General features: G+C 43.0%; 1 protein-coding gene across 1 annotated transcript in view; it reads right to left on the bottom strand.

Annotated features, from left to right (window-relative positions):
- Nucleotides 1-8,762: 8,762 nt before the first annotated feature.
- The window catches only part of LOC122933886, a gene marked incomplete at its 3' end in the record, with an annotated part of 272,752 nt that continues 261,288 nt past the window's right edge, over nt 8,763-20,226 (bottom strand). The window contains exons 9-10 of the mRNA XM_044288988.1: nt 8,937-9,012; nt 8,763-8,839 (exon numbers count right to left, since the gene is read on the bottom strand). Coding sequence (XP_044144923.1) covers nt 8,763-8,839; nt 8,937-9,012 — 153 coding nt within the window. The remainder of the gene's footprint in view (nt 8,840-8,936; nt 9,013-20,226) is intronic.

Raw genomic sequence — 20,226 nt, 5'->3', positions numbered from 1 at the left:
AAGACATTACTTTTTGGGAGGAGCGGTAAGGTTGGAGACGGTGGGAATACAGTAGGTGGGAAAGATCGCAATAACCGGCCTACCTTGGTTCTCACGTATAGTAACCAATTCCAGCAGGTTAAACAGGTGGTATCGGAATGCATATCGATTTTATGGATGGCTATAGAGTGGCAGCTAGACGGTCTCCCACGCTGGCTTCTTCACTATTGCCTTCACTTTTCACTTCCATTCCAAAGAGAACCCAGGCAAGCACCTGGCTCAAATATACTGGGTTCACATGGTGCGGCAGTCATCCATGCAAAACTTGTGGTTATGTCCTGCCCACCAAAATGTTCCAGGATTCAGAACACATTTCAACTTTCCCCATTAGGTCTTATATAAATTGTAACACCACTGGGGTTATTTATGTTATCAGATGTACACAATGTGACCTCCTTTATGTTGGAAGCACTATAAGAAGGTTGAAAAATAGAATCTTGGAACATTTGAACTATGTCACCAACTCTTCATATGTTGACATTTCGAATGCAGCTAGGCATTTTGTTTCGATGTATGAAAGTTGCTTACAAACTTTTTCCGCCTTTGGAATCAAGAGAGTTTTGCCTTCTATTCGAGGGGGTAATTTCCAAAGGCGATTATTACAAAGGGAAGCTTTTTGGATTCTTCTATTAAAAACGAGGCATCCGAATGGCTTGAACTTGAAAAAAGAACTTATGTACTTGCATCAGGATCGAGTCCATTACTGGTGTGCTTACACATCTATTATTATTTCATTCAGAGGAGCAATTATGAGGATATATTTGCCATGTTTGATTTGCATTTTCTGTTCCGTTTCTAACATTGGAAACCACTGTTCAGACCATGCGGTTTTTCAGGAATTTAGTCTTTCCATCTTTTTATGTGAGATTGGTTTATATATTTCGTTATTCCTGATTTAGACCCAGGAGCTTGAACAGCACACATTTTAAGTGCACGTATTAGTTTTTTTTACACACGTTTAACTTACACTAATGTTAATTTCGGATTTTCCTATTGGTTCTGGCTTGGGTGTGTTGCAATCTACTCCTTCTAATCACCACCTGGAGATGGGAGGAGTGGTTGTGCCTTTATAGCCATCGTCATTTGGAATTCTGATCAGTCATGATTCAAAACGCGTAGACGATCACTTAGAACACTGAGGTGATGCTGTCACTGTACGGATCTGTACTACATTGAATAAAGGAACTTCAATGCTGGATTCATCTTTTTCATTCTTACTAGCACCACCTCATAAATAGGTATTTGATACAGTAATGATTTTGCAAATTTTCCCACCTACAAAGAATGGAGAGGTCTGTAATTTTTATCATAGGTACAATTCAGCTGTGAGAGACAGATTAAAAAAAAAAATCGGAAAATCACACTGTATGTGTAAATTTTTTATTTACATTTTATTGCATGAAATAAGCATTTGATCATCTACCAACCAACAAGAATTCTGCCACTCACAGACCTGTTAGTTTTTTAAGAAGCCCTCCGACTGTGCACTCATTACCTGTATTAATTGCACCTGTTTGAACTTGTTACCTGTATAAAAGACACCTGTCCACATACTCAATCCATCACATTCCGACCTCGTCACCATGGCCAAGACTAAAGAGCTATCTAAGGACACCAGAGACAAAATTGTAGACCTGCACAAGGCTGGAATGGGCTATAGGACAATAGGCAAGCAGCTTGGTGAGAAGGCAACAACTTTTAGCGCACTTATTAGAAAATTGAGGAAACACAAGATGACCGTCCATTTTCGCCGGTCTAGAGCTGCATGCAAAATCTCGTCTCGTGGGGTAAGGATGAGTCTGAGAAAGGTCAGGAATCAGCCCAGAAGTACATGGGAGGACCTGGTCAATCACCTCAAGAGAGCTGGGACCACAGTTTCAAAGATTACCATTAGTAACACACTACGCCATCATGGATTAAAATCCTGCAGGACAGGCAAGGTCCCCCTGCTCATGCCAGCACATGTCCAGGTCCATTTGAAGTTCGCCAATGACCATATGGATGATCCAGATGAGGCATGGGAGAAATTTATGTGGTCAGATGAGAACAAAATAGTAATTTTTGATATCAACTACACTCACCAAGTTTGGAGGAAGAAGGATGAATACAACCTCAAGAATACTGTCACAACCATGAAGCATGGGGGGGGGACATCATACTTTGGGGGTGCAATTCTGCAAAGGGGACTAGACGACTGCACCATATTAAGGGAAGGATGGATGGAGCCATGTATCGCAAGTTTTTGGCCAACAACCTCCTTCCCTCAGTAGCAGCATTGAAGTTGGGTCGTGGCTGGGTCTTTCATGCATAACAATGACCCGAAATACACAGCTAGGGCAACTAAGGAGTGGCTCCATAAGAAGCATTTCAAGGTCCTGGAATGGCCCAGCCCCGACACCTGAAAGATCTTTAGAAGATCTGTACAGAGGAGTGGACCAAAATCCCTGCTGCAGTGTGTGCAACCTGGTCAAGAACTACAGGAAACGTCTGACCTCTGTAACTGCAAAGGTTTCTGTATCAAATATTAAGTTCCGTTTTTCTATTGTATCAAATACTTATTTCATGCAATAAAATGCAAATTTATTATTTACAAATCATACAATGTGATTTTCTGGATTTTTTTTAGATTCTGTCTCTCACAGTTGAAGTGTAACTACAATAAAAATTACAGACCTCTCTATTCTTTGTAGGCGGGAAAACTTACAAAATCACCAGTGTATCAAATACTTATTTTCCCAACTGTATAGGGGCGGGGGGCATTTATCATTGAAGGTGTATTTGAGTCAAGTTTCTATATTAGAGTCCTGCACCTGCACCAAACTTATAAAAACATCACCTAGTAATAATGGATGTGGAGCAGACAGGGACATGCAACAATTCCCTGAACACACTCCAAGCTCCCAGAACACGTCAGTAGCAATGGCCCAATCTGGCAGTAATCCAGACCTCATGGCTGCAGTGTTTATCAAATGCGTACAGTCTAAGGGCTCCTGCACATGACCGTATGTATTTTATGGTCCGCAAAACACAGATCCGCAAAAAATTACCGATCCGTGTGCATTCCATATTTTGTACAATGGAACAGCTGGCCCCTAATAGAACAGTCCTATCCTTGTCCGTAATGTGGACAATACCAGGACATGTTCTATTTTGATGTGGAACGGACATAGTGAAACAGAATGCATATGGAGTAACTTCCGTTTTTCTTTTACGGACCCATTGAAAAGAATAGTTCCGCATACGGTCCGCAAAAAAACTAAACGGGAACAGAAATTAAATACATTTGTGTACATGAGCCCTAGGGGGGGAGTTTATCATGAGGGTAATATCTAAAGTCAGTTTCTCATGAGTCTGGGTTGGAGTACTTTGTATAGAAATACTACTCCAGTTTTTCTACTTGCAAATTATGAACCTGCCTTAAAAGTGGTGTAAGCAGAAAACATAACCTCTTCTGTGCTCCAAAACCAAAAGTGGGGCCAAAAAGGGCCGAGGTCAAAATGGCACAAAATTTTGTGCAAGAGTAAAGCATGCAACATCACGTCAACATTTCATCATCAAAATACTGGTCACCAGATCTGATAGATGAAAAATATACATAAAGAAGTCTACGTGAAGAAAACGCTACACCTCACTAGAATTCACTATAAAAAAAAAATCTTTGTTCTTTTTTTATCAAGGGAAAACATGTTTGTTAATAAGCATGTCCTGACTGCGCACACGTGCAACATGACAGGCCATGAGGGGCACTCTGGCATTAACAGAACCCGTGACCTTGGATGTGAATGTTAGGAGGAACTCCACTTCCACATTTTCCTAAAGCATTAGACTAGTGAGGAGTGAAGCGACCCCCAAATATGTCCGTACACATCGCTTTCCGCATCCATCCAGTAAGGCTGAAGGAACGCCCGGGTTACAGATGCACAGCACTCCAATGAAGATGTTGCTTTCTAGCATAAGATAGGTAAACCTCTAGCACACTGGCCTTCAATGGTAACACAGAAAAGCAGAACTTGGAGGGTGTGCGTACGTTTAGAGTAGCAAGGAACAGATTATTAAATTTAAGATTTAATATAATAACGGTACAGTGCTAAAAGTTAGAAAAAGTTGACAAAAAAGGACATACTGAGAATCAAACAGTACAGAAATAGAATGAGGATGAAATAATGGAAGGCATACCAGTTAGATCGGTGAGGGATCTACACTGGGATAACAGTGGAAAGTTGGCCAGACTTACACTAGGTGTATCCCCAGGAATCTGAACCAGGTGTGGTTTCCAGTAGACTTAGACAGCCTCCTTCACCCTCCTTTTTGTCATTGACAGGAGGCTGGCCAATTTAAATGCAAAAAGTGGAAGGTTGTATGGCATAATTCTAATTTTAGCCAAAACATCTTGTAGGTGTCCCTGAGTAGGATGATGGGACCACCAAGGTTTACACAACATTTTTACCAACCCAGGCATACCAAACACAAATATGAAATATTAATCAGGCCAACCAATATATAATTTGGTAGGTTTCCTAAGGCTAAAAATCCTGGTTCATGGGCTTGGAACACGCTGACTTACAGTGATGACATCAATTGACCATGGGACTTCCATTCTAATATTATAATCACTCACATTTATCATCATTACATTCACACAGAGAAAGCTTCATTCCAACAACTCCTTTTTGGTGGGTTATTTTTGTGTCAGAGTGTATAAAGTTATTTCCAAGTTTACTTGGTGATCCCTGAGCGCTACTTGTATTTTATTCTCTTTGTGAGAAACCTATCAAGGAATGTCAGTAGAATTAAGTCAGAGCAACTGGACTGGTATTTCACAAGTCATCCGACTGTCTTTGTAAATTACAATACCTTATATGAGAAATCTCCGACACTAGTGATTCATGGTTCAGCCATGGAGGTAAGGTGTTGATTGCATTTGCATTACTGATGTCATTAGGTGTAATTGTACTGCATCAGGAGAGGTGTTAGGACAGCATTGTAAGTGGCAGTGTATATTGCCGGAGATTTCTTGTGCAAGTAATTCTAATTGAGAAATCAATTCAGATGACCAGTGAAAAGTCTTTAAAAAAACTTACATGTCCAGTTGTTCTGATTTATTACTACTGATATATCATGACCTAGATGAATGAAGACCTCCACAGACCGCCAAGGAAGATATGAGATGTATAACTGGCTGTGCATGATCTCTATGGGAGAGTAGGCAATAAAAGCTCCATTGGAAGAGACCGATAGACAGTAAGGCCTCATTCACACTTTTGTATTTCGGTCGGTATCTTGTATCAGTATCTGTAAGCCGTAACAGGGAACGGAATAAAACAGAGAACGGTATAATGGAAAGTCTTCCATGGTCGGGAGCTACTCCTAATTATATCCTACAAATACTGGTGTAAGATACTGACCAGAATACACAAGTGTGAATGAGGCAAAGAGAAGGAAATGGAAGGAAATCTGGGTTTTTTAACAAATTGTCAACTCAATTTGTAATTTCCCCCCCATCACCTTTATCTTGATATATTGTATTAATTAAGATCAAAAACCCATTCCATATGTCCACATAGGTTACATAAATGTCTACAGGAGGTGTCCTTCCGTTTCTCACTGTGTCCCTCTGGATTCTCCTGCAGTGCTGGCGGAGGTATGAATACGGTAAGAAGCAAGGTCCATGGGGACAATTCATCTTCACTGCTCTGACAGTAAACAACGCTCTTCTTCTTCTTTTTCCTCATATCCACAATACTTTTCCTCCATGGATCCTGGTCACTGTTGACCTCAGGGTAATATAATTTGGCTCTTTGGCAGACCCAGGGTAATTCCACAGAAAAATATACTCTCATATAGGCTGGTAAATGCATGTAAACACTTCCCACATTTCAAACAAGAATTTAATTTCTTCTATGTTTCGAATTCTCAGATGAGTTTAAAATTCTGCTTTTGTTTTTCACATAAAGAAAATCAAAATGGCTTCTCTCCTGTGTGAATTTTCTCATGTGAAACAAGACCTGACTTTTTTGTAAAACAGTCACCACATTTGGAGCATATAAATGTTTTTTCTTCTGTGTGACTTATCTGATGCACCTTGAGGCTCCCTTTATAAAGAAAACCTTTCCCACATTCTGCACATGAATACTGCTCTCCTATGTGACTCTTCTCATGATCAACAAGCAGTGGTTTATATATAAAACCTTTCCCACATTTTGAACATAAAAACGGCTTCTCTCCTTTGTGCCTTCTCTCATGATCAGTAAGCTGTGATTTATATATAAAACCTTTCCCACATTTTGAACATGGATACGGCTTCTCTCCTGTGTGAACTCTCTGATGTTTAGCAAGATCTGATTTATGTCCAAAACATTTCCCACATTCGGAACATGAAAATGGTTTCTCCCCTGTGTGAATTTTCTGATGTCTAATAAGACTTGACTTTTTTGTAAAACATTTGCCGCATTCTGAACATGAATACGACGTCTCTGCTGTGTGAATTTCCTCATTCTTCATGACTTGCGATTCATACATAAAACCTTTCCCAAATGTTGAACATGAATATGGCTCCTCTCCTGTGTGACTTCTTCTGTGTGCATATAGACCTGAGATGTCTGTAAACTGTTTTCCACATTCCACACACTGAAAACTTGTAACCTTTTTGGGCCCGGTACTTGTGATAACAATCTGTGATTGGTCAGGAGAAGCTTCCTTATGATTAGGAACATTATTTGACAGATCTGTTCTGTGATGTCCTGGATGGACATAATAGGTAATCAGGTTTTCTCCTGAAGAGCCATGCCCGATATCTTCATCTTCTCCTTTATAATTTAGTGATAAGATGAAGTTTCCCTCAGAGTTCTTACTGGGATTTTCTGTTAGGATTAAAAACAAATTTTGTGCTTTCTTTTCAAACAGTAAAGAAGACAATTCTAGAAGCTTCCTATCAGGTTGTGTACAGTTTTTAATGTAGTTTTTATGTCAAAAGGAAGGAGAAGTACAAGTCCTTCCTTTATATTTCCCATTTATATGAATCCTTTCTTGGCTTTGGCACAAAATACTGAATCAAAAACTGAACTAAAAGAAAATCATTTGTGGTCGTGTCCTTATAATTATAATGGATGGATGATAAAGTCCAGGACTCTGCTCTACACTCACCGATCACTTCTATTACATAAACCCAGACCTGAAAACATTCAGAAATCTGAGAATCTGACCCTTCTCTGACAATCAGGCCTGTCCTCTGCCACCACAGTTGGTCCTTAGATATCAAGTGGGGACGATTTTATTACAATAACCTAAACTCTTCGTGAAAGGCCTATTTTAGACCTTACAGGGGTTGTCCACTCCTTTATAATTAATAGCCTATCCTCAGGCTGGGCCTCCAGTATATGATTGTCAGGGGTTCCACACACCTCTGATTAGGTCCATCCATTGTGCGTTGGACACAGCTGGTTCCTGTAGTGCTGCTACTATTGAGATGAATGGAGGCAGCACTGCAGTAACCGGCTTCGTCCACAGACTGAGCAGTGTAGTTCCAGCGCTGACTTCCTGCACCGGAGCTACTGCAGAACAGCTGACCAGCAGGGGACAAGGTGTTGGATCCCCACCAATCAGATAGTGAAGGTCTATCCTGAGGACAGGTCATCACTTGTAAAGGAATAGACAATCCCCTTATTTGTTGTAATGTTTTTAGGTTTATTTTATTTATTTTTCAGAAAATAGCAATAGATAAAAACTGTCAATCCATGAAAGTAATACAATTCATATACATCTTTAAACATTCTCAAAGCACAAGTCACTGAAATGTAATGTCATTCTGTCATACAAACCAGTCGGACTAAGTCAGATGACTAGCAAAAGGTCTTCAAGAAAAAAATATAACAAGTCCAGTTCTTCTGACTTATCACTACTGATATACCATGACCAAGATGAATGAGAACCTTCACAGAAAGCTCCGTAAGGGTTGTGGCTGTACCAGGTTACTACAGCACAGCTGTCCTTAACTTTAATGGCAGCTGAGCTGCAGTAACCCAGCAGGGCCACTGCACTGTGAACGGCGCTGTGTTTCTTATTTCATTAAAGGTGCTAGATCCTTAAAGGAACAGCTGACCGTGAAGGAGTGGCAATCAGACCTTTACCGATCAGATAATAATGCCATATGCTGAGGATAACCCATCAATATCAAGAGCCTGGAAAACCCCTTAAGTTGGTTAAACTGAGTTTCCTCAGACCCTGGCCATCACTGCAGCCGTTCATCGCAGCCGGCGTGCCTCCAAAACCTGATGTTAAGCCTAGTGTCCAGCCTGGAGCTTGAGAGGATGGAGAGAAGAGCTGGGAGAAGATTTCTCCTGCACTGTACATAACACAGGGGTCACTGCCCGGAGTGCTACTTTACTGCAGCTGTAAGGTGGATCCTCACCTGAAGAAACCTCCCAATTCCCTTCCTCCATTCATTATTCCATACCTGTGGTCACATGGACTGGAATGTCCTCCTCCACCTCACTCTTACACGGGGGATCGCCCATCATCCGCTCTTCTTCATCCTCCACTTTAATATCAGTCACATCTTTCCCCTGATTTGTCATCTGTAACAATTCAGGACAATACAGCAGACAGGTGGGAAATCTAACAGATCCACATAAGAGACCCCCACCATCTATGACCCCTCTATGACTGCAGGACCCCCTATATAGATGTGTATAGGGCTCAGCTCCATCTACCTGATGGTTCTCTGGGAGCTTCTCCTCTGGACAGTCCTGGGAATACAGAGGATGGGGACATCTCTCGGGGGGATTTCTTTCTATTAGTCCATCTGTAGAAAACACATAGTGAAAGGATAGATTGATTACATGTGATGATCAGATGATGGGAGTAGCATCCAGGTGACCCTCAATGCAGACAATTCTTACACTGATGAGCGCTGCACAAATCTATCTCCTCTTCTTCAACTTTAACATCAACCTTAATATCAATCAGATTTTCATCCTAAACAAGAAAAATGAAAATTCATCTTTGGTCCAATCACTTTCTGGTCAGATTCTGGTGAGACATCAGCTCCATCTACCTGATGGTTCTCTGGGAGCGTCTCCTCTGGACGGTCCTGGGAATACAGAGGATGTGGACATCTCTTGGGGGGATTTCTTTCTATGAGTCCATCTGTATGAAACACAAAGGGACAGGAGAGATTATTACATGTGATGATGAGATGATGGGAGTAGTATCTATGTGATCTTTACACTTTTATAATCAGGACGATCTCTTCTTACCTGGTGATGTCAGAGGCCGGGGAGCCTCCATCATGGCCTCCTTGTACAGATCCTTGTGTACTTCTAAATATTCCCACTCCTCCATGGAGAAATAGACCACCACATCCTGACACCTTATAGGAACCTGACAACACAATGACACCATCATCACCCAGACCCCTCCAGTGCTTTTGATGGAGAATTTCCCAGCAGTGTTACCTCTCCAGTCAGCAGCTCAATCATCTTGTGGGTGAATTCTAGGATCTTCTGCTCATGTATCAGGGGGAGAGGCTCTGTGATGGGGGTCCTGCTCCACCCTCCTGACTCATAGATGATGGGAGTCCCTCCTGATGTCTTATTCACTATGGTGTAATCCTGTGGATGGAGAGAGACACTTAGGGAAATAAATTATTTCTTGACTCCAGACCTACAATCAGAATTGCTCCCTAGATCATGGTCCCATCTCCAGTAATCTAGACATTAGAAGCTGAAAAATTACTACCCTCCAGACCTCCTTCTGGACTCTTCTAGAGAATTTCCCATGACCCCTTTCTTCTGGCAGAGAGCTCCATAGTCTCACTGCTCTTACAGTAAAGAGTCCTCTTCTAAGTTGGTTGAGAAACCTTCTTTCCTCTAGATGTAGTGGAGGCCTCCTCGTTATAGTCCATTATCTTCTAGATGTCAGACTAGTGGTAGAAATCTTCCCTTCAGGCCACACTCCGGCCATCTCCTCCTCTGCTTCCTCTCCTCCTGGGGACAACGTGCCTACTTACCTTCTCGTGGCTCCTACAACATGATTATTGGTCCCCATGATACATCACTGACCATACTGGTGGCTGATCTTCAGGTTCTCCATCACTTGGAAGTTCTGAAAGCCATTCTACAGGACCCTGGATTCTCCTTCCCGATGTCTGTCTTGTTACAGAATACAATAAAGAGGAGTGAAATCTAGAAAAGTTTACCTCTCCGCTCAGCAGGGAGATGATCTCCAAGGTGAGGTCTAATATTCTTCTGCTGATCTCCTTCCTGTCCATCCTTGGTGGTCATTCAGGAGAAGAGGAGAGAACTGGAGATGCTGGAGGCTTCTAGTACTGCAGGAGCCTTTATGACGAGAGGAGAGGCTGGAAATCCTCCAGGGACAAGAGCATTAGTGAGATCCAGAACCGCACTTACTGCTCCTGGAGAGACCCCGCTTCTCAGAGCCCCCAGCACCGGGGATAAAGGGGGATTCTGGAGAAATGGCTGATACCAGAGAGAAGAAGAGGCTCCAGATACCACAGCAGTGACTACCGACCAGGACCTGCTCTGTATCTGCTGCACTGCAAGAGCTGAAGGACCTGGGATGATGTCACTGTCATGTGATCAGTGCAGGCAGTGGAGCGAAGGACCTGGGATGATGTCACTCTCATGTGATCAGGAGGGGCGGAGCTCAGCAGTGGAAAGTATAAGTGGTGGTGAAAGACCTGTGATGATGTCACTGTCATGTGATTAGGAGGGGGTGGAGCTAAGCAGTGGAGAGTATAAGTGGTGGTGAAAGATCTGTGATGATGTCACCATCATGGAACATAGTTCGGCCGGGTTCTCATCACTATTTAGTTTTCCATTCTTCTGATCTGTCACAGAAAGAAAAAAACGGATCCTGTATTTAAAAGTTCCGTTATGCTTAGTTTTGCATAGTTGACATCCGTGTTAGCAATTTCCACATGCAGGACTTTATTTCTGTCCTTGTAGCTGTGTATAGTCGTGGCCAAAAGTTTTGAGAATGACACAAATATTAGTTTTCACAAAGTTTGCTGCTAAACTGCTTTTAGATCTTTGTTTCAGTTGTTTCTGTGATGTAGTGAAATATAATTACACGCACTTCATACATTTCAAAGGCTTTTATCGACAATTACATGACATTTATGCAAAGAGTCAGTATTTGAAGTGTTGGCCCTTCTTTTTCAGGACCTTTGCAATTCGACTGGGCATGCTCTCAATCAACTTCTGGGCCAATTTCTGACTGATAGCAACCCATTCTTTGTGAGTGAGCCCACTCCCTTGGATGAGAAGCAACCCCACACATGAATGGTCTCAGGATGCGTTACTGTTGGCATGACACAGGACTGATGGTAGCGCTCACCTTTTCTTCTCCGGACAAGCCTTTTTCCTGATGCACCAAACAATCGGAAAGAGGCTTCATCGGAGAATATGACTTTGCCCCAGTCCTCAGCAGTCCATTCACCATATTTTCTGCAGAAGATCAATCTGTCCCTGATGTTTTTTTGGAGAGAAGTAGCTCCTTTGCTGCTCTTCTTGACACCAGGCCATCTTCCAAAAGTCTTCGCCTCACTGTGCGTGCAGAAGCGCTCACACCTGCCTGCTGCCATTCCTGAGCAAGCTCTGCACTGGTGGCACTCCGATCCCGCAGCTGAATCCTCTTTAGGAGACGATCCTGGCACTTGCTGGACTTTCTTGGACGCCCTGAAGCCTTGTTAACAAGAATTGAACCTCTTTCCTTGAAGTTCTTGATGATCCTATAAATTGTTGATTGAGGTGCAATCTTAGTAGCCACAATATTCTTGCCTGTGAAGCCATTTTTATGCAACGCAATGATGGCTGCACGCGCTTCTTTGCAGGTCACCATGGTTAACAATGGAAGAACAATGATTTCAAGCATCACCTCCTTTTAACAGGTCAAGTCTGCCATTTTAACCCAATCAGCCTGACATAATGATCTCCAGCCTTGTGCTCGTCAACATTCTCACCTGTTAACAAGACGATTACTGAAATGATCTCAGCAGGTCCTTTATTGACAGCAATGAAATGCAGTGGAAAGGTTTTTTGGGATTAAGTTAATTTTCATGGCAAAGAAGGACTATGCAATTCATCTGATCACTCTTCATAACATTCTGGAGTACATGCAAATTGCTATTATAAAAACTTAAGCAGCAACTTTTCCAATTTCCAAAATTTATGTAATTCTCAAAACTTTTGGCCACGACTGTGTGTAGTATTATCATATGATCTAGGACACCGGGATTATAGAAGGACATCTGTTCGTAGAGATACATTAGAACCCCGACTTCAGTTATTTCAGGGGGAGTTAGAAGAACTTTGAATTTGAATAAAAGAATCCCTCGACTACAAAGGGTTATTTCTGTGTCAGCTGCAGGGGTTAATTTGTCCTTTCGGCCATACGATGATCGGGGGAGGAAGAGTCAGATGAAGGTTTTTGTGCCGGTATGTGGACAGGAAGAAGTAGTCCGCTGGGCAGTGCTGGATGTGGTCCGCATTGTATGGAGGTTTTACAGATTAGGAAGGCACAGTTACAGGGATTAGAGATGAGCGAATCGAAGATGACGAAGTGAAATTCATTATGAATTTAAGGGAACAATTCGATTCGCACAGAATGCGAATTTCCTCGCGCTTCGTAGTAACGAATCACATTTTTCTTAAAATGGCGGCTGCACGTGTGAGGACATGGAGAAAGGAAGTCTGGGAAGGCGGGATCACCCAGACTGACATGCATGCAGCCAATCAGCAGCCAGCCAGCCCTGTGATGTCACAGCCCTATAAATAGCACAGCCGTCTTAGATTCTGCCATTCACCAGCGTACTTTGTACATGGTCCTTTTTAAGAACCCTTTCTTTTTTTTATTCCTTTCCGACTGCCTAATGCACGGATGCGTCCTGGCGGCGGTCGATTCATTCCTCCTGGACGCATCTGTGCGTCATCTCGCGAGACGTGAGACTCCGGTCTGAGCCGGCCCGCGCATGCGGTGTTAAGATGTTAAATGGCTTCCCTGCTCCTCTGCTGGTCCTTTTTGTCGGTTGGTCTCAGCAGAGGAGCAGGCATCACAGTGAGTAGCCACCAAACACCACACTTAGCCCCAGATCACCCCCCATCACCCCAATTAACCCCTTGATCACCCCTTGATCGCCCCTGTCAATCACCTAGTGAAAGGGAAAAAAGTGATCAGTGTAAACTGTTTGCTTTTTTTTCACTGGTATTGACTGTTAGGTTTTAGGGATAGTTTAGGCCCCTTGGTTAGGTAGTTAGCGATCGGTTAGCGCCCAGCCCACCGCACCGCAGTCACTGATTCGCTGATTAGCGTATCGCTAATCAGCATTTGTACTTTTATAGTATCTGTAAGTGATCAAAACTGATCACAGTCAGATCTATAATAGTATTAGTGTCACCTTAGTTCGCCCTCCACCCAAAACGCAGTGTTTGCCCGATCAGGCCTGATCGGTCGCCCACACGTGCGTTCGCCCACGCCCGCCCCGCCGCAGTGACAAAAAATATATATATTTTTCTATCACTGCACATTCACTTTACAAGCGCTGCGGCGATAAAAAAATCAGTTTTGATATTTTTTATCACTTGCAGCGGCCTCCGGTACTTCGCTAGCCTCCCATTTGTAAGACAGGCTTGCTATTTTTCTTGGGTAGTCTCAGGGAATACCCCTAAATTTAGTAGTCCAAATGTCAAACAGGGGGTATTCTTCTGAAGAGGCCTACAGGCTTCTGACCCAGTCGGATGAGGAATGGGAACCTTCATCTGATGAATCTAGCGGGTCAGAATACGAACCTGTAGAAAGCAGTGGCTCTCTGACCCAAAGTTCGGACGAGGAGGCTGAGGTCCCTGATACCACCAGGCGTACCCGGCCCCGTGTCGCTAGACCACAGGTTGCGCAGGATCCGCTTCAAGGGCAGCAGAGTGGGGCTGGCGCTGTCGGATTACGTGGTGAGGCATACACCAGCAGCGCAGCCCATCCTGGACCTAGTACCAGCACTTCCGTACAACATGGTGAAGTGGCGAGCACCAGAAGGGCAGTTGAAGCTGGTACAGTGGCACGTGCATTAGTTCCCCCGTCGCAGCCACCGCACAGACAGGCCCGTAGAGCCCCTTGAGTCCCTGAGGTGCTGGCAAACCCTGATTGGCAGCCCCCAACTTCAGCCGCACCTGTAGTTCCCCCTTTCACCGCCCAGTCTGGAGTTCGGGTTGAGACAGCTCAGATAGGTTCGGCACTGGGATTTTTTGAGCTGTTCTTGACTGCGGAGCTCTTGGACATAGTCGTGGCAGAAACAAATCGGTATGCCACTCAATTTATAGCCGCCAACCAGGGAAGCTATTATGCCCAGCTTTTCCGGTGGAAACCAGTCCAAGTTTCCGAAATTAAAATTTTTCTGGGCCTTCTCCTCAACATGGGTCTAACCAAAAAGCATGAATTGCGGTCATATTGCTCCACGAACCCAATTCATCACATGCCCATGTTCTCTGCTGCTATGTACAGGACACGATTTGAGACCATCCTGCGTTTCCTGCACTTTAGCAACAACACCACCTCCCGTCCCAGAGGCCACCCAGCTTTTGACCGGCTCCACAAAATTCGGCCCCTCATAGACCACTCCAACCAGAATTTTGCAGATTTGTATACCCCTGAGCAAAACATCTGCGTAGACGAGTCCCTTATACATTTTACCGGGCGCCTTGGCTTCAAACAATACATCCCAAGCAAGCGCGCCCGATATGGGGTCAAATTGTATAAGCTCTGTTAAAGGGCCACAGGCTATACCCACAAATTTCGGATCTATGAGGGTAAAGATCAGACCCTGGAGCCGGTCGGTTGCCCTGACTACCTGGGGAGCAGTGGGAAGACAGTCTGGGACTTGGTGTCACCCTTATTTGGCAAGGGGTATCATCTTTATGTGGACAATTTTTACACAAGTGTGCCCCTCTTCAGGCATTTGTTTTTAGAACAGATTGGCTGCTGTGGCACCGCGCAACCTAGTCGCCGGGGCTTCCCCCAATGGCTCGTTACCACCCGTCTTGCAAGGTGGAAGAGGGCTGCATTGTGTAACGAAGAACTGCTCGCGGTGAAATGGAGAGACAAGCGTGACGTTTACATGCTCTCCTCCATTCACGCAGACACGACAATACAAATTGAGCGAGCAACCGTGTCATTGAAAAGCCCCTCTCAGTCCACGACTATAACCTTCACATGGGAGGGGTCGACTTCAATGACCAGATATTGGCTCCGTATTTAGTTTCCCGACGCACCAGACACTGGTATAAGAAGGTGTCTGTATATTTAATTCAATTGGCTGCATATAATAGTTTTGTTCTCTACAGTAAGGCTGGGAGAACAGGATCCTTCCTCAAATTTCAGGAAGAGATCATCGAGAACCTCCTGTATCCAGGAGGTTCCGTGGCCCCATCCACCAGTGTAGTTAGCCGTCTAAACGAGCGACATTTCCCCAATGTCGTTGCTGGTACCTCAACCCAACCGTCACCCTGAAGAAGATGTCGTGTCTGTAGCAGGAGTGGAATAAGGCGTGACACCCGCTATTTCTGTCCTGACTGTCCTAACCACCCTGCCCTATGCTTAGGGGAGTGTTTCCGGAAGTACCACACACAGGTACACTTAGCATAGGGATCACATCTCACAGGACAGGCACACAGGGCTATTAGGGCCCATTCACACAGAGCTGCTGCAAACCTCTCCTTTCACCTGGGACAAAGTGCATAATGTACTTCGCCACATCTTTGGGCGATTTGCGCTTTGCACATTGTCCCATAGGGAAGGAGAGGTTTGTCCTATAAAGGTAAAAAAAAAAAAAAAAACACCAGTAAGCAAAAAAGTTAACGTTATGTTCAAAAAGTTAAAGTTTATATGTTCTGTTCAAAAGTTATTATAAAGTTAATAAATTTATTGCATTGCGGCCTGGTTTTTTCTTTTTTGTTTAGTTTTTTTTACCTTCCGGGTGGACCAACCGATCGACTAGCTGCAGCACTGATGTGCATTCTGACAGAAGCATTGCGCTGCTGTCAGATTACACAAAAGTCGGTGTATGCGGCGCTGCAAGACGAGATTTCTCCTCTGCAGTAAAAGATACGTTTGCCAAGGCATATGAGCTGAGGAGGCAGCGGTGTTCATATGCTTTGGCAAACACTTTGTATATATATATATATATAAAAAATAAAAAATCCCGGCAATGATTTATTCATCCACATCGATTGATGTGAATGGAGAAATCGGGTTTGCCAGGGCATACGAGCTAAGTGGGTATGGATGTTGGGCGGAGCTCCTATGTCCTGGCAGACGCCTTTCCCCTCCTTTTTTTTTTTTTGGGGCAGAGATTTTTTCATCCACATTGATTGATGCGAATGAAGAAATCTGTGCCGTTCATTTTTTCTTTCAGCCCAAAGGCTGAACGGAAAAAAAAAATCTCATTACCCGTATGCTCAATATAAGGAGAATAGCAGAAATGCCTAATGCTGGCCATACATGTAATGATTGCGGAGACCCTCAAATGCCAGGGCAGTACAAACACTCCAAAAATGACCCCACTTTGGAAAGAAGACACCCCAAGGTATTCGCTGAGGGGCATATTGAGTCCATGAAAGATTGAAATTTTTGTCTCAAGTTAGCGGAAAGGGAGACTTTGTGAGAAAAAATAAAAAATTATAATTTCCGCTTACTTGTGCCCAAAAAAGTTTTTTTTCTATGAACTCGGCATGCCCCTCATTGAATACCTTGGGGTGTCTTCTTTCCAAAATGAGGGGTCACATGTGGGGTATTTATACTGCCCTGACTTTTTAGGGGCCCTAAAGCGTGAGAAGAAGTCTGGGATCCAAATGTCTACAGGGAGTGCAGAATTATTAGGCAAGTTGTATTTTTGAGGATTCATTTTATTATTGAACAACAACCATGAACCCAAAAAACTCATTAATATCAAAGCTGAATATTTTTGGAAGTAGTTTTAAGTTTGTTTTTAGTTTTAGCTATTTTAGGGGGATATCTGTGTGTGCAGGTGACTATTACTGTGCATAATTATTAGGCAACTTAACAAAAAACAAATATATACCCATTTCAATTATTTATTTTTACCAGTGAAACCAATATAACATCTCAACATTCACAAATATACATTTCTGACATTCAAAAACAAAACAAAAACAAATCAGTGACCAATATAGCCACCTTACTTTGCAAGGACACTCAAAAGCCTGCCATCCATGGATTCTGTCAGTGTTTTGATCTGTTCACCATCAACATTGCGTGCAGCAGCAACCACAGCCTCCCAGACACTGTTCAGAGAGGTGGACTGTTTTCCCTCCTTGTAAATCTCACATTTGATGATGGACCACAGGTTCTCAATGGGGTATAGATCAGGTGAACAAGGAGGCCATGTCATTAGATTTTCTTCTTTTATACCCTTTCTTGCCAGCCACGCTGTGGAGTACTTGGACGCGTGTGATGGAGCATTGTCCTGCATGAAAATCATGTTTTTCTTGAAGGATGCAGACTTCTTCCTGTACCACTGCTTGAAGAAGGTGTCTTCCAGAAACTGGCAGTAGGACTGGGAGTTGAGCTTGACTCCATCCTCAACCCAAAAAGGCCCCACAAGCTCATCTTTGATGATACCAGCCCAAACCAGTACTCCACCTCCACCTTGCTGGCGTCTGAGTCGGACTGGAGCTCTCTGCCCTTTACCAATCCAGCCACGGGCCCATCCATCTGGCCCATCAAGACTCACTCTCATTTCATCAGTCCATAAAACCTTAGAAAAATCAGTCTTGAGATATTTCTTGGCCCAGTCTTGACGTTTCAGCTTGTGTGTCTTGTTCAGTGGTGGTCGTCTTTCAGCCTTTCTTACCTTGGCCATGTCTCTGAGTATTGCACACCTTGTGCTTTTGGGCACTCCAGTGATGTTGCAGCTCTGAAATATGGCCAAACTGGTGGCAAGTGGCATCTTGGCAGCTGCACGCTTGACTTTTCTCAGTTCATGGGCAGTTATTTTGCGCTTTGGTTTTTCCACACGCTTCTTGCGACCCTGTTGACTATTTTGAATGAAACGCTTGATTGTTCGATGATCACGCTTCAGAAGCTTTGCAATTTTAAGAGTGCTGCATCCCTCTGCAAGATATCTCACTATTTTTGACTTTTCTGAGCCTGTCAAGTCCTTCTTTTGACCCATTTTGCCAAAGGAAAGGAAGTTGCCTAATAATTATGCACACCTGATATTGGGTGTTGATGTCATTAGACCACACCCATTCTCATTACAGAGATGCACATCACCTAATATGCTTAATTGGTAGTAGGCTTTCGAGCCTATACAGCTTGGAGTAAGACAACATGCATAAAGAGGATGATGTGGTCAAAATACTCATTTGCCTAATAATTTTGCACTCCCTGTAAAAATGCCCTCCTAAAAGAAATCTGGGCACCTTTGCGCATCTATGCTGCAAAAAGGTGTCACATATGTGGTATCGCCGTACTCAGGAGAAGTAGGGGAATGTGTTTTGGGGTGTCATTTTTATTTCAAACTACTTCTCACGCATCTAAGCCCCTAAAATGCCAGGGCACTATAATTACCCCACAAGTGACCCCATTTTGGAAAGAAGACACCCCAAGGTATTCCGTGAGGGGCATGGTGAGTTCCTAGAATTTTATATTTTTTGTCACAAGTTAGCGGAAAATGATGATTTATTTTTTCCTTACAAAGTCTCATATTCCACTAACTTGTGACAAAAAATAAAAACTTCCATGAACTCACTATGCCCATCACGAAATACCTTTGGGTGTCTTCCTTCCAAAATGGGGTCACTTGTGGGGTAGTTATACTGCCCTGGCATTTTAGGGGCCCAAATGCGAGCAAAGTAGTTTGAAATCAAAAACTGTAAAAAATGGCCTGTGAAATCCGAAAGGTGCTCTTTGGAATGTGGGCCCCTTTGCCCACCTAGGCTTAAAAAAAAGTGTCACACATGTGGTATCACCGTACTCAGGAGAAGTAGGGCAATGTGTTTTGGGGTGTCATTTTACATATACCCATGCTGGGTGAGATAAATATCTTGCTCAAATGCCAACTTTGAATAAAAAAATGGGAAAAGTTGTCTTTTGCTGAGATATTTATCTCACTCAGCATGGGTATATGTAAAATTACACCCCAAAACACATTCCCCAACTTCTCCTGAGTACGGCGATACCACATGTGTGACACTTTTTTGCAGCCTAGGTGGGCAAAGGGGCCCACATTCCAAAGAGCACCTTTCGGATTTTACAGGCCATTTGTTACAGATTTTGGCCCCTAAAATGCCAGGGCAGTATAACTACCCCACAAGTGACCCTATTTTGGAAAGAAGACACCCCAAGGTATTTTATGATGAGCATAGTGAGTTCATGGAAGTTTTTATTTTTTGTCACAAGTTAGTGGAATATGAGACTTTGTAAGGAAAAAAAAAAAAGAAAAAAAAAGCATAATTTTCCGCTAACTTGTGACAAAAAATAAAAAGTTCTATGAACTCACTATGCCCATCAGCGAATACCTTAGGGTGTCTACTTTCCGAAATGGGGTCATTTGTGGGGGTTTTCTACTGTCTGGGCATTGTAGAACCTCAGGAAACACGATAGGTGCTCAGAAAGTCAGAGCTGCTTCAAAAAGCGGAAATTCACATTTTTGTACCATAGTTTGTAAACGCTATAACTTTTACCCAAACCATATTTTTTTACCCCAAACTTTTTTTTAAATCAAAGAAATGTAGAACAATAAATTTAGCAAAAAATTTATATATGGATGTTTTAAAAAAAAAAAAAAAACTGAAAGTGAAAAATGTAATTTTTTTGCAAAAATTTCGTTAAATTTCGATTAATAACAAAAAAAGTAAAAATGTCAGCAGCAATGAAATACCAGCAAATGAAAGCTCTATTAGTGAGAAGAAAAGGAGGTAGAATTCATTTGGGTGGTAAGTTGCATGACCGAGCAATAAACCGTGAAAGTAGTGTAGTGCAGAGGTGTAAAAAGTGGTCTGGTCATTAAGGGGGTTTAAGCTAGGGGGGCTGAGGTGGTTAAAATAAATCCACTATCTTGATTAGTAAAAATTGCATAAACAGTTGGGTCGCATTGTTTGATAGACGCTGCTTAAAAACGTTGCTTAAATGACGGGTATTGCCGAGATATTGTGAAAA

This window comes from Bufo gargarizans, chromosome 4 (assembly GCF_014858855.1).
Source record: "Bufo gargarizans isolate SCDJY-AF-19 chromosome 4, ASM1485885v1, whole genome shotgun sequence".
In the NCBI taxonomy this organism is placed as follows: Eukaryota; Metazoa; Chordata; class Amphibia; order Anura; family Bufonidae; genus Bufo; species Bufo gargarizans.
The sequence above is the reverse complement of the archived record's forward strand: the minus strand, read 5'-3'. Positions and strand labels throughout refer to the sequence as shown.